The 25,417-nt window shown below is 41.7% G+C and overlaps 1 protein-coding gene across 1 annotated transcript; it reads right to left on the bottom strand.

Annotated features, from left to right (window-relative positions):
- Nucleotides 1–16: 16 nt before the first annotated feature.
- LOC139381582 (ras-related protein Rab-37-like) lies at nt 17–24,071 on the bottom strand. The gene is made up of 9 exons (XM_071125225.1): nt 23,748–24,071; nt 7,428–7,538; nt 7,278–7,319; nt 7,108–7,174; nt 3,950–4,002; nt 1,765–1,830; nt 1,424–1,480; nt 1,163–1,239; nt 17–988 (listed from the first exon to the last, which is right to left on the bottom strand). The coding sequence occupies exons 1-9, from the start codon at nt 23,904–23,906 to the stop codon at nt 877–879; spliced, it is 744 nt and encodes a 247-aa protein (XP_070981326.1). The 5' UTR covers nt 23,907–24,071; the 3' UTR covers nt 17–876.
- Nucleotides 24,072–25,417: the final 1,346 nt, after the last annotated feature.

Raw genomic sequence — 25,417 nt, 5'->3', positions numbered from 1 at the left:
GAAAGCAGGTGTGAGTTATTTGCATGGAAGCATTTGTGTTGGTTGATTAACACATCATATGCTTTTGAATGCTGTATTTAAACCCATTTGTTTTTGTGTTCCAGGCAGCTGCTCACAGGAAGTGAATGTTGTCTGGAAGCATGGTGGGTCCCAAGTTGTGCCAGAACGTGTTATGGCTTTGATTGGTGAGAGCACATTGCTAATTGAGTTTGGTCAAGCTGAAATTGAGCTCTTGAAAAAATAGACGCCTGCCTCCTGGGCTCTATCACTTCCTGGGACCCTTTTTGTTTTGTTTGGTTTGTATATCTGTGGTTGCAACTAGCATGGGTTTTAAAGTTAAAAGTAAAAGAGCATGCTACGAAGTATGGAAAATAATTATGGAATTGAAGTAAGAATTTTAACAGAGAACATGCTTAAACTTTGATCGCAATTTATGTGGAGAAAAGCATGCCATAGAAAATAAATGTTTGAAAACATATTTTTTTTGTCTGCCTCTACTTCACTCTGCCTGCTCAACCCAGACTTAGAACCCAACACTTTCCACCTTGTGACACATGCATGGCACTGCATTTTAATGATAACACAGTATCATGGGTCCTAGGGGAAATGTGTTAATCTTGAGACAGCTCTTCCTTGTAAAAGGGGGAAAATATTTCTATGGCATTTCTGTATTTGTGTAAAAGATAAATACAAAAACCTCAAAGCCAATTCTCCCACACTCATCCGAAGCTGATTAGTTGATGTACTTCCCTCCCTGTAAGTTCCTTGCTGTGTACTACTTAGATGGCACCTCTTCACTCCCCTTGATTGTACCTGGTAGAGCTGATGCTGATTGGGGGAGTATAGAGTCAGAGGTGAGAGAAAGAGGTATCTGCATCAGAAGTAGCTACAGCAACCAGACTTTTCCTTCTGAGACTCAATGTACTCATGAATCTGGAACTTGGGCTCGTTGGGCTGCTGGCCATGTACTGCCCTGTGCTTCAGCTCCCTGCAGAAGGGAAAGATGGATGGATGGATGGATGGATGGATGGATGGATGGATGGATGGATGGATGGATGGAGGAAGGGATGGCAGGATGAGCACAAAAAAAGTGAGGAAGACATTTTTTTTTATTGTTCACATAGAGTAATTCCATGACGCCAGTGTGGGTGTTGTCACTTACTTTGCCACTGCAATGAAAGCCAGATCAACGTTCACCCCAGTCTTGGCACTTGTCTCCATGAAAGGAACAGAATACTCCTTGGAGAGGAAAACAGATCTATTACATTCAACTTGTGTAAGGATTGGATTGTCAATTTAGAATACTGTGTGCTTAATCCTAAATTGAAATTAGGATCTACATATTGGCGTAACTGTAAATGTTGCTCATATCTGTTCTTGGCATCAATGCATGATTTACTTCACAGGTGACCATGCTGCTCACCCTGGCTAGCTTCTCTCCTTCGTCTCTCCTGATCACTCTTTCACTGGCCATGTCTGCCTGTAGAGGGAAAAGAGATTCACACCATCGGAGAAGAGAAAGGCCAGAATATCCAAATAGGCCAAATATCTCAGTGCCAACAGAGTAAAACACAATGCACTTGCATTATCTGAACGTCTCATTTCTGTTGAATAACTGGAAAGAATAACCAACTTGAGTGAGTCAGAGAGTGTGTCCAATCATTTGTGTGTGGTGTTATGTGAGGTAGGGCGAACAGCATACTTCTCCTTTTCTTCCACTACAAAAAGCTTTTCAGGCCTATCCATTCCTTCCATTCCTCTCACCTTGTTGCCCAGCAACATGATGACTACATCCCTCTGTGCATACTCATGAATCTCTGTAAGCCACGCCTACAGAGGGAGAAACAGCCAATCAGAGGACAAGAAGGGAGGTTGCAGGAACACAGCTAATGCTGAGTTCTTAACAAGTGGGAAACCCGAACAATACTACAGTACCTGTAAACTGGGAGCAACGAATATTGCTTTAGGGTCGAGTTCGTGGTCAACAGTTGCAGACGCATGCCAGATCTTACCACGCCCGGATAGGTATAGTGCATTCAGAAAGTATTCAGATTCATTGACTTTTTCAACATTTTATTACATTACACTCTTATTCTAAAATGGATTAAATAAACGTTTTTCCTCATTAATCTACACACAATACCACATAATGACAATGCAAAAACAGTTTTTTGAAATATTTGCTAATGTATTCAAAATGAAAAACAGAAATACCTTATTTACAGAATTATTCAGACTCTGCTATGAGACTCGAAATTGACTTCAGGTGTATCCTGTTTCCAATGATCATCCTTGAGATGTTTCTACAACTTGATTGGAGTCCACCTGTGGTAAATTCAATTGATTGGACATGATTTGGAGAGGCACACACCTGTCTATATAAGGTCCCACTGTTGACAGTGCATGTCAGAGCAAAAACCAAGCCACGAGGTCGAAGGAATTGCCTGTAGAGCGCCGAGACAGGATTGTGTCTAGGCACAAATCTAGGGAATGTTAACAAAACATTTCTGCAGCATTAAAAGTTCCAAAGAACACTGTGGCCTCAATCATTCTTAAATGGAAAAAGTTTGGAATAACCAAGGCTCTTTCTAGAGCTGGCTGCCTGGCCAAACTGAGCAATCGGGGGAGAAGGGCCTTGGTCAGGATGTTGACAGAGCTCCAGAGTTCCTCTGTGGAGATGGGAGAACCTTCCAGAAGGACAACCACCTGTAGCACTCCACCAATCAGGCCTTTATGGTAGAGTGGCTGGACGGAATCCACTCCTTAGTAAAAGGCACATCACAGCCTGCTTGGAGTTTGCCAAAAGGCACCTAAAGGACTCTCAGAACATGATAAACAAGATTCTCTGGTCTGATGAAACCAATATTGAACTCTTTGGCCTGAATGCCAAAGCGATACGTCTGTAGGAAACCTGGCACCATCCCTACGGTGAAGCTTGGTGGTGGCAGCATCATGCTGTGGGGATGTTTTTCAGTGGCAGGGACTGTGAGACTAGTCAGGATTGAGGGAAAGATGAATGGAGCAAAGTACAGGGAGATCCTTGATGAAAACCTGCTCCAGAGCACTCAGGACCTCAGACTGGGGCAAATCTTCACCTTCCAACAGGACAACGACCCTAAGCACACAGACAAGACAACGCAGGAGTGGCTTCGGGACAAGTCTCTGAATGTCCTTGAGCAGCCCAGCCTGAGGACAGACTTGATCGAACATCTCTGGAGAGACCTAAAAATAGCTGTGCAACGATGCTCCCCATGCAACCTGACAGAGCTTGAGAGAATCTGCAGAGAGGAATGGGAGAAACTCCCCAAATACAGATGTACCAAGCTTGTACTGTCATACCCAAGAAGACTCAAGGCTGTAATCACTGCCAAAGGTGTTTCAACAAAGCACAGAGTAAAGGTTTTGAATACTTATGTAAATTTGATAGTTAAGTTGTTTTTTTTTTAATTGCAAACATTTCTAAAAACCTGTTTTTGCGTTGTCATTATGGGCTATTGTGTGTAGATTGATGAGGGGCGGAATTCTTTTGTTGAATAAATCTTATAAGGCTTTAACGTAACAAAATGTGACTACCTTCCAAACGCACTGTATTTAACATATCAGCTAATAACATCATATGATACAGTAATCTAGTTCCCAACTGCACAATCAATGACGTGGAACACAACTTTTGGTTGATACAATGCAATGTAGTCGAGCAGGAACTCTGCCATTTAGTTTTCACATGCACATACACACACCATGCATACACACACACATCATTGTTCATGTCAACACTTTATGGTATCAGTTTACATTTCAGGCAATATCCTCCTCATAATTGGTATGATTAGTCATTTGTCAACATTACAACTCTCACAGGACATCTTTATAATATTACAATTCTGCAGGGCATCACCAGTTAAAGACATTATAATGGCAGAGGTGTCCTTCAGAGACCAAAACTCACCCGTATGTTGTCAAAGGATGATTTGCTGGTGATGTCATATAAAAGGAGTAGGGCTATGAGAAAGAAAGAAAAAACATTAAATGTAGCCCTATGAATAATAGATGAATGTATATGATATAAATAACCAAAGTTATAATCAGGTATCTCCTTATGGCTGAGATCCAGAGCCAGATTGTTGGCTTGACAAGACTGTTTTACTGTAAGTGTCCCTGTAGAAGGTGTAACAGGTTTGTTGTGATATTCACTTGACACTGCAGAAATATGTATTCAATGTTTGTGTATTCCTATTGGTTGGTTAAATTTACATATCAATTAGGTAAATTGCCATTGGTCATGCTTGCAGATAGGGGGAGATCGTAAATTCTTCTCAGTCTGATATTGACATGCAAGCAATAAATCACATTCTGAAATAGTGCATTCTGTTTATGTATTTACAATGTGTACAAGTTTATTATGTATATATACTTTATATATACAGTACCAGTCAAAAGTTTGCAAACATCTACTCATTCAAGGGTTTTTCTTTATTTTTACTATTTTCTACATTGTAGAAAAATGGTGAAGACATCAAAACTATGAAATAGCACATATGGAATCATGTAGTAACCAAAACAGTGTTAAACAAATTAAACTATATTTTATATTTGAGATTCTTCAAAGTAGCCACCCTTTGCACACTTTTGGCATTCTCTCAACCAACTTCATGAGGTAGTCACTTGGAATGCATTTCAATTAACAGGTGTGCCTTGTTAAAAGTTAATTTGTGGAATTTCTTTCCTTCTTAATGCATTTTAGCCAATCAGTTGTGTTGTGACAAGGTAGGTGTGGTATACAGAAGATAACCCTATTTGGTAAAATACAAAGTCCATATTATGGCAAGAACAGCTCAAATAAGCAAAGAGTACGGACAGTTCATCATTACTTTAAGACATGAAGGTCAGTCAATCCGGAAAATTTCAAGAACTTGAATGTTTCTTCAAGTGCAGTCGTCAAAAATGATCAACCGCTATGAAACTGACTCTCATGAGGACCGCCACAAGAAAGGAAGACCCAGAGTTACCTCTGCTGCAGAGGATAAGTTCATTATATTTTTTTACATTTTACCTTTATTTAACTAGGCCAGTCAGTTAAGAAAAAAATATTTTTTTCAATGACGGCCTAGGAACAGTGGGTTAACTGCCTTGGTTAACTCATGGTCGAAATGCTGCAAAGAAACCAATTCTAAAAGACACCAATAAGAAGAAGAGACTTGCTTGGGCCAGGAAACATGAGCAATGGACATTAGATCGGTGGAAATCTGTCCTTTGGTCTGATGAGTCCAAATTTGAGATTTTTGGTTCCAACCGCAGTGTCTTTGTGAGATGCAGCGTAGGTGAAAGGATGATCTCCGCATGTGTGGTTCCCCCGTGAAGCATGGAGGAGGAGGTGTGATGGTGTGGGGGTGCTTTGCTGGTGAAACTGTGATGATTTATTTAGAATTCAAGGCACACTTAACCAGCATGTCTACCACAGCATTCTGCAGCGATACGCGATCCCATCTGGTTTGCGCTTAGTGGGACTATCATTTGTTTTTCAACAGGACAATGACCCAACACACCTCCAATCTGTGTAAGGAGTATTTGACCAAGAAGAAGAGTGATGGAGTGCTGCATCAAATGACCTGGCCTCCACAATCACAGACCTCAACCCAATTGAGATGGTTTGGGATGAGTTGGACCACTGAGTGAAGGAAAAGCAGCCAACAAGTTCTCAGAATAATATGTGGAAACTCCTTCAAGACTGTTGGAAAAGCATTCCAGGTGAAGCTGGTTGAGAGAATGCCAAGAGTGTGCAAAGCTGTCATCAAGGCAAAGGGTGGCTACTTTGAAAAATATATTGTGATTGGTTTAACACTTTTTTGGTTACTACATGATTTTATATGTGTTATTTCATAGTTTTGATGTCTTCACTATTATTCTACAATGTCGAAAATAGTTTTCAAAACATGTTCAAACTTTTGATTGGTACTGTATGTGTACCACAGGAGGCTCCTGAGGGGAAGGATGGCTCATGATAATGGCTGGAATGGAGCGAATGGAATTAAATGGAGGGAAAGGCATCAAACATGTGGAAATCATGTGTTTGATGTATTTGTTACCATTCCACTTATTCCGCTCCAGGCATTATCACGGACCCGTCCTCCCCAATTAAGGCGCCACCAACCTCCTGTGATGTGTACGGTACTTGTTAGATATTGGGAGCATCCTGGGATGTGCTTTTTATGTTATTGCTGTAAGAGCAAGTTCGTTAGCATGATTTAATTGTAATGGTCACATTAACTCCATGCTAATTCACAGTTATTTCCATGCTAACACACAAATCCCAAATCTACAGCCATCAACACAATGTTGTCCTGCACATCTAATGTGCTTCCTTTTGTCTATCGTCAGAATAAACACCAACTGAGACCACTGGCTGGACAGTCCTTTCTTTAAAAACACAACGCAAGAGAGTTAAGAAGTACGGTATGATCACATCTGTTACGTAGGTATGTGTCAAGACTGTTTTACTGGGTCTTCCTGTAGTAGGCATCTGTCAAGACTGTTTTACTTGGTCTTCCTGAAGTAGGCATGTGTCAAGACTGTTTTACTGGGTCTTCCTGTAGTAGGCATCTGTCAAGACTGTTTTACTTGGTCTTCCTGAAGTAGGCATCTGTCAAGACTGTTTTACTGCGCCTTCCTGTAGTTCACTCTTCGAAAAAAGGGTTCCAAAAGGGTTCTTCGGCTGTCCCCATAGGATATCCCTTTTTGGTTCCAGGTAGAACCCTTTTTGGTTCCATGTAGAAGCCTCTGTAGAAAGGGTTCTACATGGAACCGAAAAGGGTTCTACCTGCAACCAAAAAAAGGTTCTTCAAAGGGTTCTCCTATGGGGACAGCCGAAGAATCCTGTAAGAATCCTCTAGATAGCACCTTTTTTTCTAAGAGTGTAGGCATGTGTCAAGACTGTTTTACCATGGGCGTCCCTGTAATAGGCATGTGTCAAGACTGTTTTACCATGGGCGTCCCTGTAATAGGCATGTGTCAAGACTGTTTTACCATGGGCGTCCCTGTAATAGGCATGTGTCAAGACTGTTTTACCATGGGCGTCCCTGTAATAGGCAAGTGTCAAGACTGTTTTACCATGGGCGTCCCTGTAATAGGCATGTGTCACACTCCTGAACCGCTCCTGGCCTGCAGTGTCCCACATCTGACATGAAGAGGAAAGAGGAAAGAATACACCATATTAAAATAAATCCCCCTTTCTGTGCAACAAAAAATATTTGAACAGGGATTCATTCAGATTGACTTACCTGTAGTTTTACCTTCATGTTGTCTACAGTCACCACCTTGTTCTGAGGAGATGAGACAAGAGGGGCGATTGATTGATTACATTCACTCACTCACTCACTCACTCACTCACTCTCTCACTCTCTCCCTCCCTCACTCTCTCACTCACTCACCGTGAAGCAGATGCCAACAGTAGCAGAGAAGGATCCCGGGATGAACTTGCCCTGGTCAAACTGGACCAGAAGAGATGTCTTACCCACTCCACTATCCCCCACCAGGATAGTCTGCCAACAACACACACAACAAGACAATAATCTGCGTGTGTGTATGTATTTGTGTGTGCAAACATGAGTGAGAACGTGTGTGCATGTATCTATATGTGCATCAATGAGTGCAACAGTGCCCATTCATATCATGTTTGTGTGTGTGTCAGCCTGTGCATGACTATGTATGTGCAGCATGTGGATATGTTTACACAGCACAGAGTCTCTCTTATCTTCCTACAAGGGTGAGAAGATTACCTTGGAAAACTGAGATCAATAGATTTTTGATGACTCACAAACTGAACAGGCTTAGGTGAATCAATGATCTCTTCCTGCAGACACAGCTAAGTATCTTACTCAACACAGACACGCAGGATTATAGACTGTAAAAAAAAAGAGTGTAGAAGCATTGAAGTAGATTCAGAAATCTCTGACTCAACTTTGAGAGAGTGTCTTTGAACTCGGCTTCCATGGGATGTAAGACGCACACAGACAGACTGACACACAGACAGACATGTGAGCTGTGAGGAAAATTAGGCTTTTTAAAATGTATTTTGACAGACGGCTATGAGATTAGGAAATTGGGACGGGAGATGCGAATAGAAATATAACAATACTGGGATTGGCTATTTGAGCTGCAATTTCAAATCGGTTATTTGGGTAATTTCAGCTTGGCTATTAACAAATGAAATTATTATTAAGCTTCGGGTAGTACAGTGAATGTATTCTGGTAACATCTATATGTAATAAAACTGCATGCAGTATGTACAATTTATACAGCGGATAAATGATAAATACCATTATGAGGACTTTAAATTAAGTATACTCATCGGGCTCCCGAGAGGCGCAGGGGTCTAAGGCACTGCATCTCAGTGCAAGAGGTGTCACTACAGTCCTTGGTTTGAATCCAGGCTGTATCACATCTGGCTGTGATTGGGAGTCCCATAGGGTGGTGTACAATTGGCACAGCGTCATCTGGGTTTGGCCGGAGTAGGCCATCATTGTAAATAACAATTTGTTTTTAAATGACTTTCCTAATTAAATAAAGGTTCAATTAAAAAACAACTGGATTAAACTCAACATTGATCACTATTCTGGATAAACTAAAATGGTCACTAGCCAGATTAGAAGTCTAACACACTCATTCACAATTATAGGTGCATGGTATATCTGTATCATCTATCTGATAGTGGCTTTCAACTGGTGTGCATTGAGGAACTCTCAGGTGTGACGTAAAACATTCCCTAATCTTTATTATTTTATTGAACAATCACTTATAAACGTGCCTTGTGGAAAGCAATGGAATTTTGACTTGGGAGCACCAGTTCCGCCCAGATAATACATTGAATAGCACATGGTTACATTACATCGGTATCATTGTTTCAAGTCCAGTGCGCTAAGGCTGTTGTTACATCTGTATCATTTGAGGGGTGCACATCACCAGCAAAGTAGTTTGTATAATTTGAGGGGTGCACATCACCAGCAAAGTAGTTTGTATAATTTGAGGGGTGCACATCACCAGCAAAGTAGTTTGTATAATTTGAGGGGTGCACATCACCAGCAAAGTAGTTTATATAATTTTACTTTGCCTGTACAAACCATTAGCTTAGGCAAGTCTGATAAGGCTTGTACCACAGCCTCTGCCATAGGAACAAACAGAGCATGGCTTTGTGTCCGTGTTTGCATCTTTACAATGCAGAAAACTACCGGTACTCGTCTCTGGCCCAAACCGTTCAAATCTTAAGATCTAAAGAGCTAAAACATTTGTTTTCCTAACTAACTGGTCTCAGAGCATTTTGTATTATTCTGTGTGTAAATCCAAGACATCCCATTAAATGGACTGTCATGGATTTACGCACAGAATAATATGAAATGCTCTGAGACCAGTTTGTTTTTCTAGAAAAAAAAATGTTTTAGCTCTTTAGGTATTTGGTGATGGATTACCATCACCTAATTTGCATGATATGTTCCGAATTACAATTCGTATTATAGGTATGTTACGAATTTACAAAATGTACAATATGCTACAAATTTGAAAAACGTATGATATGTTAAGAATTCTAGCTAGGGGGCTAACGTTAGCTACGTGAGGGGTTGGGGTTAAGATTAGGGTTTAGTTTAGGAGTTAGATTAAAGGGTTAAGATTGAGAAAATTAAAGTCATTGTTATAAAAACTTAGGACACTAAAGAGGCCTTTCTACTGACTCTGAAAAACACCAAAAGAAAGATGCCCAGGGTCCCTGCTCATCTGCGTAAATGTGCCTTAGGCATGCTGCAAGGAGGCATGAGGACTGCAGATGTGGCCAGGGCAATAAATTGCAATGTCCGTACTGTGAGACGCCTAAGACAGCGCTACATGGAGACAAGAGGGAGAGCTGATCGTCCTCGCAGTGGCAGACCACGTGTAACAACACCTGCACAGGATCGGTACATCCAAACATCACACCTGCAGGACAGGTACAGGATGGCAACAACAACTGCTCGAGTCACACCAGGAACGCACAATCCCTCCATCAGTGCTCAGACTGTCCGCAATAGGCTGAGAGAGCCTTGAGGTTGGGGTTAGTCATTATTTAGGGTTGCAAAGCTACCGGTAATTACCAAAGTTGCTGGAATGTTTAATAATTTTGGTAATTAACAGAAAATCTATAGCAATCTATTGTAACTTTGTCAGTGCTGTAAAGTATTGGGGTATCTGTACTTTACTTTACTATTTATATTTTTGACAACTTTTACTTCACTACATTCCTAAAGAAAATCATGTACTTTTTACTCCATACATTTTCGCTGACACCCAAAAGTACTCATTACATGTTGAATGCGCAGCAGGTCAGGAAAATGGTCCAATCCCTGATGCCTCTGATCTGGCAGACTCACTAAACACAAATGCATCGCTTGCAAATTATGTCTGAGTGTTGGAGTGTACCCCTGGTTATCTGTACATTTTCAAAACAAGAAAATGGTGCTGTCTGCTTTGCTTAATATATGGAATACTTTTATATATGGATAATATATAATATATAATATAATATATGGAATACTATTACTTTTGATACTTAAGTATATTTTAGCAATTACATTTACTTTTGATACTTAATATATTTAGAACAAAATACTTTTAGACTTACTCAAGTAAGATTTTACTGGGTGACTTTCACTTTTACTTGAGTAACTTTCTATTACGGTATCTATACTTTTACTCGAGTAGGTTGAGGGCAGTAGTGGTACTACTAGTTCCTTGGTGTCCACATCACCAACAAACTAGAACGGTCCAAACACACCAAGACAGTCATATGCTTGATGGTTTTGCAACTGCACTTGAAGAAACTTTAAAAGTTCTTGAAATGTTCCGCATTGACTGACCTTCGTGTCTTAAAGCAATGATGGACTGTCTTTTCCCTTTGCTTATTTGAGCTGTTCTTGCCATAATATGGACTTGGTCTTTTACCAAATAGGGCTATCTTCTGTACACCAACCCTACCTTGTCACAACACAATTGATTGGCGCAAATGCATTAAGAAGGAAAGAAATTCCACGAACTTTTAACAAGGCACACCTGTTAATTGAAATGCATTCCAGGTGACTACATCATGAAGCTGGTTTAGAGAATGTCAAGAGTGTGCAAAGCTGTCATCAAGGCAAAGGGTGGCTACTTTGAAGAATCTCAAATATGAAATAACATTTGTTTAACACTTTTTGGTGTTACTACATGATTTCATATGTGTTATTTCATAGTTTTGATTTCTTCACTATTATTCTACAATTGAATGAGTAGATATGTCCAAACTTTTGACTGGTACTGTATATTTAATGCTGAAACCTTCATATTAAACACCAATGATATTCACTAAGTTGATGGTTTATATTTATATTTTACAGCTTCGTAACTTAATATTTTTAATTTTTTAATTATCTTGTTTAATTATTTCATATATTTTACATGTGATAAGGCCACACAGAGGACCAGAGATACTTACAGTACAGACACCTATGATCATCTGAAGTACCCAAAAGGGGCACTAGATACATAAATCTTTGAAAGATACCAAAATTCTGGTGGTTTACTGGTAAACTAAATAATATACCCACCTCTAGTCATGTTACATCATTGAGGGGAAGCCGACAGGAAAGGAGGGAAGGAGGAGTATTGTGAGGGGAAGAAGACGCAATAAATCTGTTGGGGATTATGAGCAAAGCTTTTCTGTGGTAACATGGGGTTTGCTGGAAATGGAGCATTATATCCCCCCGGTGACTCAGATGCAATTAGCTGGAACAGATGCAAATGTTTGGGAAATTCGTCACGGACCAGTGGAAGACACAGGAAGAGTGTGTGTGTGTGTGTGTGTGTGTGTGTGTGTGTGTGTGTGTGTGTGTGTGTGTGTGTGTGTGTGTGTGTGTGTGTGTGTGTGTGTCCAACACGAGGATATATCCACTCTCCAAGCACTTATGGTTCTTTATCTCTGTGGTTAATGAGGAGCTTGTTAGGAGGCTGTGAGTGTCCGCCATTAACTCACACACATACAGTGCATTCTGAAAGTATTCAGACCCCTTCCCTTTTTCCACATTTTGTTATAGCCTTATCCTAAGATTGATTACATTATATTTTATTCTCATCAATCTACACACAATACCCCATAATTACAAAGTGAAAACATGTTTTTAGACATTTTTGCAAACGTATTAAAAATAAAAAACAGAAATACCTTATTTACATAAGTATTCAGACCCTTTGCTATGAGACTCAAAATTGATGTCAGGTACATCCTGTTTCCATTGATCATCCTTGAGATGTTTCTACAACTTGATTGGAGTCCACCTGTGGTAAATTCAATTGATTGGATATGATTTCAAAAGGCACAGACCTGTCCATATAAGGTCCCATAGTTGACAGTGCATGTCAGAGCACAAACCAAGCCATGAGGTCGAAGGAATTGTCCGTAAAGCTCCGAGACAGAATTGTGTTGAGGCACAGATCTGGGGAATGATACCAAAACCATTCTGCTGCACAATGGCCTCCATCATTCTTAAATGGAAGAAGTTTGGAACCACCAAGAATCTTCCTAGACCTGGTCGCCCATCCAAACTGAGCAATCGGGGGAGAAAGGCCTTGGTCGGGGAGGTGACCAAGAACCCAATGGTCACTCTGACAGAGCTCCAGAGTTCCTCTATGGTGATGGGAGAACCTTCCAGAAGAACAACCATCTCTGCAGCACTCCACCAATCAGGCCTTTATGGTAGAGCGGCCAGATGGAAGCCACTCCTCAGTAAAAGGCACATGACAGCCTGCTTGGAGTTTGCCAAAAGGCACCTGAAGGACTGTCAGACCATCAGAAACAAGATTCTCTGGTCTGATGAAACCAAGATTGAACTCCTTGGCCTGATTGCCAAGCATCACGTCAAGAGGAAACCTGGCACCATCCCTACGGTGAAGCATGGCGGTGGCAGCATCATGCTGTGGGGATGTTTTTCAGAAGCAGGGACTGGGAGACCAGTCAGGATCGAGGGAAAGAGGAATGGAGCAAATATAGAGAGATTCTTGATGAAAACCTGCTCCAGAGCGCTCAGACTGGGGGTGCGACGATTCACCTTCCAACAGGACATGACCCTAAGCACAGGGCCAATATAACGCAAGAGTGGCTTTGGGACAAGTCTCTGAATGTCCTTGAGCAGCCCAGCCAGAGCCCGGACTTGAACCCGATCTAAATATCTCTGGAGTGTCCTGAAAATAGCTGTGCAGCGACCTTCCCCATCCAACCTGACAGAGCTTGAGAGGATCTGCAGAGAAGAATGGGAAAAACTCCCCAAATACAGGTCTGCCAAGATTGTAGCGTCACAGCCAAGAAGACTCAAGGCTGTAATCGCAAACAAAGATGCTTCAACAAAGTACTGAATAAAGGGTCTGAATACTTTAAGTAAATTTGACATTTCATTTTTTATTTATTTTTTATTTTCAAACATTTCTAAAAACCTGTTTTTGCTTTGTCATTATGTGGTATTGTGTGTAGATTGATGAGAAAAAAATATGTTTAATCAATTTTAGAATAAGGCTGTAAAGTAACAAAATGTGGAAAAAGTCAAGGGGTCTAAATAGTTTCCAAATGCACTGTATACATACACACACACACATATTCCCTAAGTGTCCTGTCTGTGGCCTGAGTTGTCATCACCCACCCCGTTGTCTTACATCAGAGAACATGATTCCTTCTGCACTGATAGGCTAGGTGGAATATTCTCTATATGGCCAATACCAACCCAGACAGATCGCCACAAGTACACAGGGGGTAAGGGCTGTAAGGTTGGTTGGGAATTGGTCAATCCTGTCAAATATGCAGTGGACCTTTACTGTATGCACAGATCTGGAAGTAGGTGATGAGTCAGTGTAACGGATGAGAAACGGCTAGCTTAGTTAGCGGTGCGCGCTAAATAGCGTTTCAATCGGTGACGTCACTTGCTCTGAGACCTTGAAGTAGTAGTTCCCCTTGCTCTGCTCTTCCTTTTGTGGAGCGATGGGTAACGATGCTTCGAGGGTGACTGTTGTTGATGTGTGCAGAGGGTCCCTGGTTCGCGCCCGGGTGTATGGGCGAGGGGACGGGGTAAACTTATACTGTTACATCAGTGTGAAGGCTGAGTCACAGAGAGGGTTAAAACACAAATGTCTTTATGGAGCAGGTTGTTGTACTGAAACGTATTACTTCTGCCTCCAAGATCATAAGTAAAACAGAAAGTTCAGACCTGTGTGTGTGTGTGTGTGTGTGTGTGTGTGTGTGTGTGTGTGTGTGTGTGTGTGTGTGTGTGTGTGTGTCCGTCCTATGGGGCTTGTAGAGAGTGCTGTCAATAAGGTCATTCAGACTAATTAGAAAGCTATAGGACCATTACTACAGAAAGGACTGACCACTACAATCCTTCTTTAGCATTGTGTAGAGAGATCTAAAACACACTGATGACTCCAAGTCTACGGTCATTCAGCCATTGGCTTGTACTACAAACCTTTTTATCAATGGGCTCCTTCCCTGCCCCTGATTTCAGAGAGAAATGAAAGCAGTGCAGTGGTGCCCTACTCTGACCTATATACAGTACTAATGGAGCGGCACAACAGTGAAAAGAACTAGGCCAGTCCAGACGACTGATAAAATATAATGAAATGTAAGCCAGGTCTATCCCAAGAGAAACAAACTTAATTGATGCAACTGCAGCAGCCAATTCAACTGGATTGAACTGTAGTCTTTGCAAACTGCATATTTAAGTAAAGTGAACTGCAGTACTTTCAAAGCTGTCAACCTGGGCTTAGGTGTAGAAGTAACATAGTATATGTAAATCCGGGAACTCCAATTAGTATGATATGTTAGGTTCTGTATGGTATGTATTAATTTGTGGATGTCCTTCATCCATTTCGTATGATATGTTATGAATTACTATAAGTATGATATGTAACGAATTGCAATTCGTACAATATGTTACGAATTGCAATTTGTACATGTTATACATTTGCAAAACGTATGATATGCTACGAATTCCAATTTGATGTAGCTAATGTTAGCTAGGTGGCTAACGTTAGCTAGGTGGCTAATGTTAGCTAGGTGGTTAACGTTAGCTAGGTGGCTAACGTTAGCTAGGTGGCTAACGTTAGCTAGGTGGCTAACGTTAGCTAGGCTAGGGGTTAGGGGTTAAGGTTAGGAGTTAGGTCAAAGGGCAAACGTCAGGGTTAGGGCAGCATTTTCCAAACTTGGTCCTCGGGACCCAAAATGGTGCATGTTTTGGTATTTGCCTTAACACTACAAAGCTTGATGATTAGTTGATTATTTTAATCAGGTGTGTAGTGCTAGGGCAAAAACCAAAATGTGCACCCTGTGGAATCCCAAGGCCCTGGGTTAGGGAAAGGGTTAATTAACATGCTAAGTAGTTGCAAAGTTGTTAAAAAATTGTAAGTAGTTACAAAGATCCTAATTTGCTAAAATGCTAAAGTTGTCTGTGATGAGATTCAAACACGAAACGTTTGGACAGGGTGACCACATGTCTCGGATTGTGCGGAACAGTCACACATTTTGGTCCTTTGTCCCGCAGCTAAACAATCCTATATCATAAGGATGTGGTAGCCATGGTGATGTTAAACACTTCTCCAATTGTTATTGAGATCTGATATTCTGCACAAGAGGAGACGTAGGTCAATGTCATAGGCCTATCGTCAACCAATCATATTTCTCAAATCCTTTCAGCCTAAATAGTCCCCCAGAGTGGAAACGTCATAATACCCACAAAACCTAGCGGTCAAACACGGAAATGGTTCCAATAGTTTTTTCACCATTCATTTCTCACATAGGTAATTTTACAAACACTTCAAATTAAGTGTGTATTTGGTGTAGGCTTACCTTGGCGTGACATTTTGATAACCGTGTAATTCTTTCTCGGACTAGGGGAGTTATATCAATATATTTGCCTCAATTACCTAAAACAAATGCTAAATCCTAAATAAACTCAGCAAAAAAAGAAACGTCCTCTCACTGTCAACTGCGTTTATTTCCAGAAAACTTAACATGTGTAAATATTTGAATGAACATAAGATTCAACAACTGAGACATAAACTGAACAAATCCACAGACATGTGACTAACAGAAATTGAAAAATGTGTCCCTGAACAAAGGGGGTCAAAATCAAAAGTAACAGTCAGTATCTGGTGTGGCCACCAGCTGCATTAAATACTGCAGTGCATCTCTTCCTCATGGACTGATTTACCAGTTGCTGCTGTGAGGTGGTACCCCACTTCCCCACCAAGGCACCTCCTAGCCCTCAGCCTCCGATCCAACAGGTCCCAGGCGTGCTCAATGGGATTGAGATCCGGGCTCTTCGCTGGCCATGGCAGAACACTGACATTCCTGTCTTGAAGGAAATCACGCACACAATGAACAGTATGGCTGCTGGCATTGTCATGCTGGAGGGTCATGTCAGGATGAGCCTGCAGGAAGGGTACCACATGAGGGAGGAGGATGTCTTCCCTGTAACACACAGCTTTGAGATTGCCTGCAATGACAACAAGCTCAGTCCGATGATGCTGTGACACACCTTCCCCAGACCATGACGGACCCTCCACCTCCAAATTGATTCCGCTCCAGAGTGCAGGCCTCAGTGTAACGCTCATTCCTTCGACGATAAACGCGAATCTGACCATCATCCCTGGTGAGACAAAACCGCTACTCGTCAGTGAAGAGCACTTTTTCCAGTCCTGCCCGGTCCAGCGTCAGTGGGTTCGTGACCATAGGCAACGTTGTTGCCAGTGATGTCTGGTGAGGACCTGCCTTACAACAGGCCTACAAGCCCTCAGTCCAGCCTCTCTCAGCCTATTGCGGACAGTCTGAGCACTGATGGAGGGATTGTGCGTTCCTGGTGTTGCAGTTGTTGCCATGCTGAACTTGTCCCGCAGATATTCGGATGTACCGATCCGGCGCAGGTGTTGTTACACGTGGTCTGCTACTGCTAGGACGATCAACTGTCCGTCCTGTCTCCCTGTAGCGCTGTCTTAGGCGTCTCACAGTACGGACATTGCAATTTATTGCCCTGGCCACATCTGCAGTCCTCATGACTCCTTGCAGCATGCCTAAGGCATGTTCACGCAGATGAGCAAGGACCCTGGGCATCTTTTCTTTCGGTGTTTTTCAGAGTCAGTAGAAAGGCCTCTTTAGTGTCCTAAGTTTTCATAACTGTGACCTTAATTGCCTACCGTCTGTAAGCTGTTAGTGTCTTAACGACCGTTCCACAGGTGCATGTTCATTAATTGTTTATGGTTCATTGAACAAGCATGGGAAACAGTGTTTAAACCCTTTACAATGAAGCTCTGTGAAGTTATTTGGATTTTTACTAATTATCTTTGAAAGACAGGGTCCTGGAAAAGGGACGTTTCTTTTTTTGCTGAGTTTAGCAACAGAGAAGACCTCAGCAAAACTAAAAATCCTGCAGGAAGCTCCTGCATTTCACAAGAGCGATAAAAGTCCTGTGCCCAATCCATGATGAATCCATGTGCTGTATTCAAATTAATTGAATAAAGTGTTGAACTTCTTCCATCTGGTTTCTCTGTCTTAGCTAGTCACAGACTACACTTTAGCTAGCAAGTTAGCAAAGCAATAGATTTAAAAAAATATTTTGTTTTACTTAGCCTAGATAATTGTTTGTTCAGTATGTCAACTTTAGTGTCAAGTTCAGACCTTATGATATTTTTCAAGAATGTAAATAAGAGCTATTAAAAGGGGAGAAGACCACTATAAGTATGGCGATGTGGAGAAGTGCAGCTATAGTGAGGGGAAACTTACCGGTTTGGTCAGGACCAGCATGAGGGATAAAGTTTATCCTGTGTCTACAAGGAAAGAGATACCTAATCAATGATATAATCATTTACTAAATTACCCCGGATACCAGACTCAGATGAGTGATAACTCAGTTCTAGAATGTTGTCATTCATGAAAATGAATCTAAAAATCTATTGACATTCAGAATGATTGACATTGTTAAGACATCCATCCTGTATTGTAGTCACATGACCAGAGACAAATCTTCAAAGGCACAGTATTTATTTATTCAGAGTGGCACATGCATTCACACTGTCTTGATTTATAGGATCTTTCAAACTGTATGAGTGATATGTCAAGTGATAAAATCCCAAGTTATCAATTAAAAGTTTATGGAAAAACTGCACTTGTCCTCATGTAAAAAATTACTGTTAATTAAATATTCTACAACTTTAATGTCATCAATAAAATGAAACTTTATTTATATAGCACATTTCTTACAACAAATGTATTTCGAGGTGTTCAAAGTCATGTATTGAATGGCATGTGGCACTTAACATCCTTCCTCTTGGCAGGTCTCTATAGGTGACCAAGGGATTCTCTCTACCACATGCAAATGCCCCCATGGAGCTCATAAGTGTAGCAAAACAGCTGCATTGGCTATTTTTGCAGTTCACAATATCGGCTGTACGGATGTGGAATGCGAGTGGAGGAAGCCAGCCGTGCCCAACCAGGTGCAGTCAGTTGAGGACCTGCAGCCGGCCGAAAAGTACAAGCTAAGGAACCGTCTCCGGGGCAGGTTTAGTGAAATGGCATATCTCCTTGAACCTGAGCCAGAACAACCGCTACCCTCCCTGTCACCCTTGTCTGTACTGGACGTTGTTTTAAAAAAGGGCACCTGGGGCATGCAGGCATCCTGGCTGGCATGGCACTGTCGGTGGAGCTGCAGGAGGCTCTACGGCAGGCAACTGTAGGACAGCGCACCAAACCAAACTGGTACACCATAAGGAGAGGGAGGTTGGCTGCCAGTTACTCCATCGCTGCTAAAAAGAGTCCTCAGATCACAGTCATTGGATGGGGTGTTGTCTGTAAAGTGGGGTACAGATAATGAATAGGGGGGCATCAAGGCATTCAAAATGGCTACAGGGATGGATGTGCAGGAGTCAGGGTTTTTGGTCACAGGGTCTGGGATCCTGGGTGTCTCACCGGATGGTTCTAAGGATTTCTATATCCAGGAGGAGGGAGGGTCTTACCGCCTACATGGAGACCATCTTTACTGGCACGAGGTCGAAGGGAAGCTCCACATCACTGGAAGGGACACTTGCTTCTTTGTTTTGTGGACCACCAAAGCTTCCATCACCATCCAGCGTGACGACCTCTGGCAGACTCGTATTGCTGGACTAGAGGAGTTCTTCAAGGACCACATGTATCCAAAGTTGGCACTGCAACAGTGAACATTTGTAAATATCTTGTAAATAGTTTTAGCACACAAATATGTTTTTGAGGTTTTATTCCAATCCAATAGTCCAAAAATATTCCACATTGTTCAGACACACACACTAGGCTCCTCCCAGAATATGTTATATTTTATCAGTACAGTCAATGACCATCCTGCAGTTTCTGCTGGACCCCTGAAAAGACGCAGGCAAGCACGTTTGGTTCTTCTCCCGACTTGGAACAGTCTTCATGATCATAATGAAAAAAAGCTTGTGAGTCACGTGAATTAAACTGATGGTAACATTGCTGACAGTGCTTGCACTACAACGGAATAATTGAGCCAGGTGCAAGTTGGTGTAGCTGTGACACAACTTCATAAGCGCCATAAACACTTGATCCTCAAATGACAGCACCTTAACCCTCCACTTGGCAAAGTAGACAACCCAGTCCTTGCAACGTTCAAAGTATTCAACAACGATGTTGAACATGCCTTTGTCTGGAAGTTCTGTTTCCACCCTAAGTATTTTATCAGACAGCTGTGATGCTGAATACCGGTTGCAGGTATACATCTGATTCTCCTGTAGAACCTTCAACTGTGCTAATGTTTCCTCAAGATGTACCTCAGTGAGAGCATTCTGCAACTGTGCAGACAGCAGTCTCCTACATTATTCAGCGGCCGAGGGGCCTGGAACTTCATTGTCTGCCATGGTGGATGTGTCTGGATGTTCCTCTTCTGGCACGGTGGATGAGCTACCTTTTCTGTAAAACACAGGGCCTCTTCACTTTCCCAACTGAAAATGGCAGCTGCAGACCCAAGTGTTGTCACTGGGTTTCCAGTCTGCAAGTCTGAAAGACAAACAAAAGTTACTTTTACTAGCTAGATAGGTTGATTTCTAAAATGGTAGCATTTATATTTAAATACCATAACCAACAGACTTCTCAAAAGAAAGTTTAATTCTTCAGCTGTGAGGTCACTGAGGAGGACCAACAGGGATCGGCAGGGGGATCGTCTGAAAGGGACTGACATGCAGGGATGGAATATAAGGATTTTGGGCATTGGCCAGCAGACCACGATTTTTACTAGCCCGGGTAACATTTAGGTCCAAAATCTGTGGCATACGATGTTTGTAAAGGCAAAATTTCACTGCTGTGTCAAGCTAGTTTGGCACATTTTCTACTATCCATTTCACTTCTGTGTCAGGCTAGTTTGGCACATTGTCTACTGGGCCAGTTTGAAAAGTACTAGCCTTGGGATAGCTTAATTTACATCCCTGTTAACATGTCTAACTTACTTCACAGGATTTTTTGAATAGTCAAGAACAACAGATGCACTCGTGGAACAAAACCGTTTCTGTGTTTTGTATGGGAAAACATTGAGCCCACAAGTCCTATGTAAGGTAGCTAGCCAGCTAGCTAACTTTAGCTAATGTCGCTAACTAGCCAACTAAGATGCCTAACGAGCTGGCCCACCAGCTGATATTTAGCTAGCTAGCTAGTTAACATTAGCTCCCTGTTCGTGTAGTCAGACTTTTCTAAGTGGTGACATGCTAGTTAATCAACTATCCTTGCCATGGTGATGGCCTAACGTTACCTGGCAAGTCTGACAACACAAACGATGAGTTAACATTAACTAGCTAGCTAAATATCCCTTCCTTCGTGGGCTAATGTGAAAAAGTATGACTACACAAACTGTGAGCCAACGTTATCTAGCTGGCTAGCTCACTAAATACTTGTCAATAAAAAGGTAAACACAGTCATTATACCAGCTAATGCTGGTTTTATTTTTACTTGTAAGGAAGGTAATGTGCGTTGTACATGTAACTACAGTCAGTGGTTATCTAGCAAATTTTCATAAGCACCTAGCTAACTACAGATCTTTGACCAAACCAAAATAGCTTATTAGAAGCTAGCAAACAGGGCTTACCTTATCACATGGCTCCAGCGATGCCTCTCTCTTACAGAGGTCGGAAAATGATAAAATACACATGCATGCTTATCGGAGTAGTGGTTACAATCCGGAGTCGTGGTTACATAGCACAGAACCACCCTTGCTTCTGATCGACGGAAAGACCTAAGGTTAGCTAGTTAGCTACAAAGGCCAGGGTAATTTGAACTATTCTAGTAATAAAACATGCTAAGGTAGGTTATTTGAAAGATGCTAAACAGTAATGCACATGATAAATACACAATATCAATTATTTAAACAAGAAACTACAAAAAGACTATAATATCTACCAGTTATTATATTTGACTTTACTTGTAGGTTCCTTACTAACGTAAACTCACCCCATTCCGTACAAATGTGTGCAACTGCAACATTCAAATGAGGCTACAAAGGAAACTAATGGGACTGTAGCGACTGTGTTGACTTCAAAATCGTGGGTGTGAACTACGTTTCTATTCAAGCGTTGATCGACATGGTTGAAAAAACTGACCCTCCGTTAAATCGTGATGTGTCATGCCGTAACATACAGCACGCATAAAGCAACTATTTCTGTCTTACAATCTCTCTCCACCAGGTGTAGCACTTCTCTCATCATTTAAAAACAAGAAATGGACAATGACGGGGGTAAGGGGGGATACCTAGTCATTTTTTTGCATCATCACTGCAAGCGATCATCATTCTCAAAGCCGCTGTTTACTTCTGAAGATCACTTTAGCACCGCCTTAAAAACCCGATTCAAATGCGACATAAACCTTCAAATAGGTATGTAATGACACATTATATAAACTCTTTACAGTGTTTTATTTACATTTTAGAGGCAATAAGGTGATAAGTTGGACAGATCAAGTGAAAAAAAGCTATTTTCCCACACAATATCTCTCCTTCTCACTATCACGCATCAGTTTCGCTTCCCCACCCGCCATTTTTAAAAAGACCCGATGGGGCTGATTGCATTCTTGAATCATACAGAAACGGGCAGCGTGGGGGTCATGTAATTGATTCTGTTGGAAAGGGGAGAAATTGTGCTTTACCATGGTATTGACATTACAGTTGATCTGGAAGTATTATGTTTTTGGGGCGCTAAAATAAGGTCAATTGTACGGACCAAGGCGATGTACAAAAGTGAGTGAGTTTACGTTACTTGATCCTGAGATTTAGCATGGAGAAATGTTTAGGTTTTCCATCACCTGCAACACTGCCTTGATTGATGACTTCAAAGCTTGCAACAGGATCTGTAGTTCTGTATGATAGCCACATTAGAGGCTAAAAAGCATTTCATTTTTGAGGGGTTATTACAGGCAAATATATTGGTACAAGTAAACTTGTCCGAGAGAGATTTACGTGGTTATCAAAACATCAAGACAGGGTAAGCCTACACGAAACACAGACCTTATATGAAGTCATTATAAAATCTCCCATGGAAAAATGAACGGTGGAAAAACTATTGGAACCATTTCCTTGTTTAACTGCTAGGTTTTATAGGTATTATGACTCATACTGTGGTACTCAATTTCAGCCAGAGAGGAAGAGAGAGGCCCAACTCGGAGGAAAATATGCTTCCCTTAAGCAGGTGGTGTTTTTTCGTTGTTTTGTGCCTATCTCTGACCTTTTTAACCTGTCTCTCCTTTCTGGGGAGGTTCCCATTGCTTGGAAGGCAGCCATGGTTTCTCCTTTATTTAAAAGGGGAGATCAAGGCTAAAGTTGCCCACAAAGCAAGGAGTTTTTTAATGGCGGTCAATGAGAGAGTGTTGAATTTGGAGAACAAAAAAATGTATGACTTATTTGCTACGTGAGGTTTAGATGACTAGACAGCCCACAGTGCCACTTTGTGGACAACGACTCCCATTGTTAGGGCGGAGAGACATGTAACTTTTCAGTATATCCATAACCGTTGTTCCAGCTATACTTGAAGAGGACAGTAGGCCTAACTACTTACAAAAATTGTGTTTAAAAAATATGTAAAATATTGGCACACACACCAGATTAGTGCAGTAAAACGTGTTGTTCTGACGAAGAGCTACAAAAGCAGGTAAATATCCATGTTAGACTGAAAGATATAAAGTCATTTCGTCAAACTTGGGAGGTCTCTGTGCTCATTAGTTGCTTATTCAACATATTGAATATGTTACGTCTAGTCTATGAGACCAGGCTGAAGCTGTGGCCTCAGCACGAAGGCTGGTTAGTTAATGTGAGGTTATTTGGACAGGGTATGAGCTGGTACTGGCAGCGAACCGAAACACTTCGGGGACGGGGAGGGCACAGTACAGGTGTTTGCTTTGGTTTGGAAACATCGTCATACACTCTCTCCTGCTGCGATGGTCAGTGGGCTATTATCCAACTGCTATCCAGCGTTTCAGTACCATGGAAAGCCCAATGACAATTCAAAGTGCTATTCCACCAGGTCAAGACAACTGTTATTTAGATGTGGCATCAAAGAGCTGAACCATTACGAGTTCTATCTTAACGTGACTGAAATCAATAAGAGATAACCGAGTGTATAGCCTCGTCTTATGAGAAAATCAACAAGTAACAGAGTTTTATATTATTTAGACATTAATCCAATCATCCTCCTACCTTGTGCATTAATTCTTCGTCGTATGAAAGAGCTGGTGGGGCAGACGGTGAATGGTTCTCCTCCCCTTCCGTAGATCCATAGGCGCTATCGGGGTGGATCTCCGGGTATGCCGTGGTGTAGTGCGCAGATATCGGTTCCATGGACTCCATCGTCTCCATCCTCTCGAAGCGCTCAAGGCAGACCAGGATACAATGCCAAAATCAATGATGCCCCCTTAGAAAATTAGCCAGATATTTCCTGACAACTATCTATTTCTCTCTCCCCTTGTCTCTCTCCTTCCTACTTTTCTTTGTGTGAAACCACGAAACCCCCAACACGAATACCAGGCATGTTGCCCACAGCTTTTCTCTGTAATGACTTACATGTAAGACATGTAGGAGGCACCATACGTATGTACCATACAGCTACAGCCAGCACCACACACAACGTGACAGTGTATCAACGTCAGAGCGAATCGTGTTCAGCACCACGGATAGTTCTGAATGAGGAGGAGGGGAGTGGGAGGAGGGGGTTGGGAAATGGTCAGTGCTAACAGGGATCCTTGGGACGTCCCTACCCTAAAACCCTAACTCCTACCCTTACTATAACCCTAACCTTAACCATAACCCTTACCTTAACCATTTCACATTTCAACTTCAATTGTTGTAGGATCCCGAATAGCACGAACGGCTGGGGGATTCCTCCTGAGCGCATCATGGAGCTGAGCTAGATAATTCATTCATCTCCTTAATTTGTAGATAGATTAAATATATTTATTTTGAAAAGATATATAATCTTTCTGATGTGATAATAGCACATTTTAATGAGCCTGTCAACTCAGAGTCGGTAGTTTCAGGGAGGGGAAGTCAGAGAATCCCATCGCATGTTTACTGAATGAATTAAGATGCATAGATCCGTCGGCTATGAATTAATGAAGCTTTCTATAATTCTGGTTCCAAAGATCTGTCTGGCCTGTAGCCTACCAGTTTGCAACTGAAACAATACTTTGATCCGTGTATCGCATGTGTCCTGTAGGCTGCGCCTCATTAAAAACCTTGCAAAGGTTCTCCAGTTCTATTTTTTTCACCTAAACAGACGTGAAAGGTCTGTCTGTATCTTAGCCAAGTACGTAAATGGACCATTGAAGGGCGGGTACACGTGATGCTAGGCCCCTTCTCTCCAACTAGTGCGTTCCAACTTCGGACAGACAGTAGGTGATACACTCCTGCAGCATAACTGGATTTAACAGTGTGGGGCTCTGTCCTCGAATGAAGGGGAAGATAATATCGATTTTCTTTTTCAATTGGTTTAATCTTCGCGGTTTGGACAGTAGAAGCATAATGGAGCGAAAGAAAGCCAACGTTTTTATTTAGAACTGTCTACATAGCAGGACCTGGTTTACAAGGCTACTTATACGGACTTACTTTAGTTTAAGATGTCTTCGTCTGCAACTACAACTATTCGACCTACACTGACAGCGGATCAGATAACGGTCTCGGGTGAGTGGTGGCAGTCACATAACCTAAGCAGGCTGCTAAACTATGAACATATCATACAGCATTCAGGCTACATAAACCTTTTGCTCTTATACAGGACTGTCTAACTGTTGGTTGTTTAGGTTATGTATATTTTGCATGTGTTAGGCCGATACGTAAGCTTATTAAAGATCAGTGATACTATCAAGAGCCGT

Source organism: Oncorhynchus clarkii, chromosome 23 (genome assembly GCF_045791955.1).
Source record: "Oncorhynchus clarkii lewisi isolate Uvic-CL-2024 chromosome 23, UVic_Ocla_1.0, whole genome shotgun sequence".
In the NCBI taxonomy this organism is placed as follows: domain Eukaryota; kingdom Metazoa; phylum Chordata; class Actinopteri; order Salmoniformes; family Salmonidae; genus Oncorhynchus; species Oncorhynchus clarkii.
The sequence above is the reverse complement of the archived record's forward strand: the minus strand, read 5'-3'. Positions and strand labels throughout refer to the sequence as shown.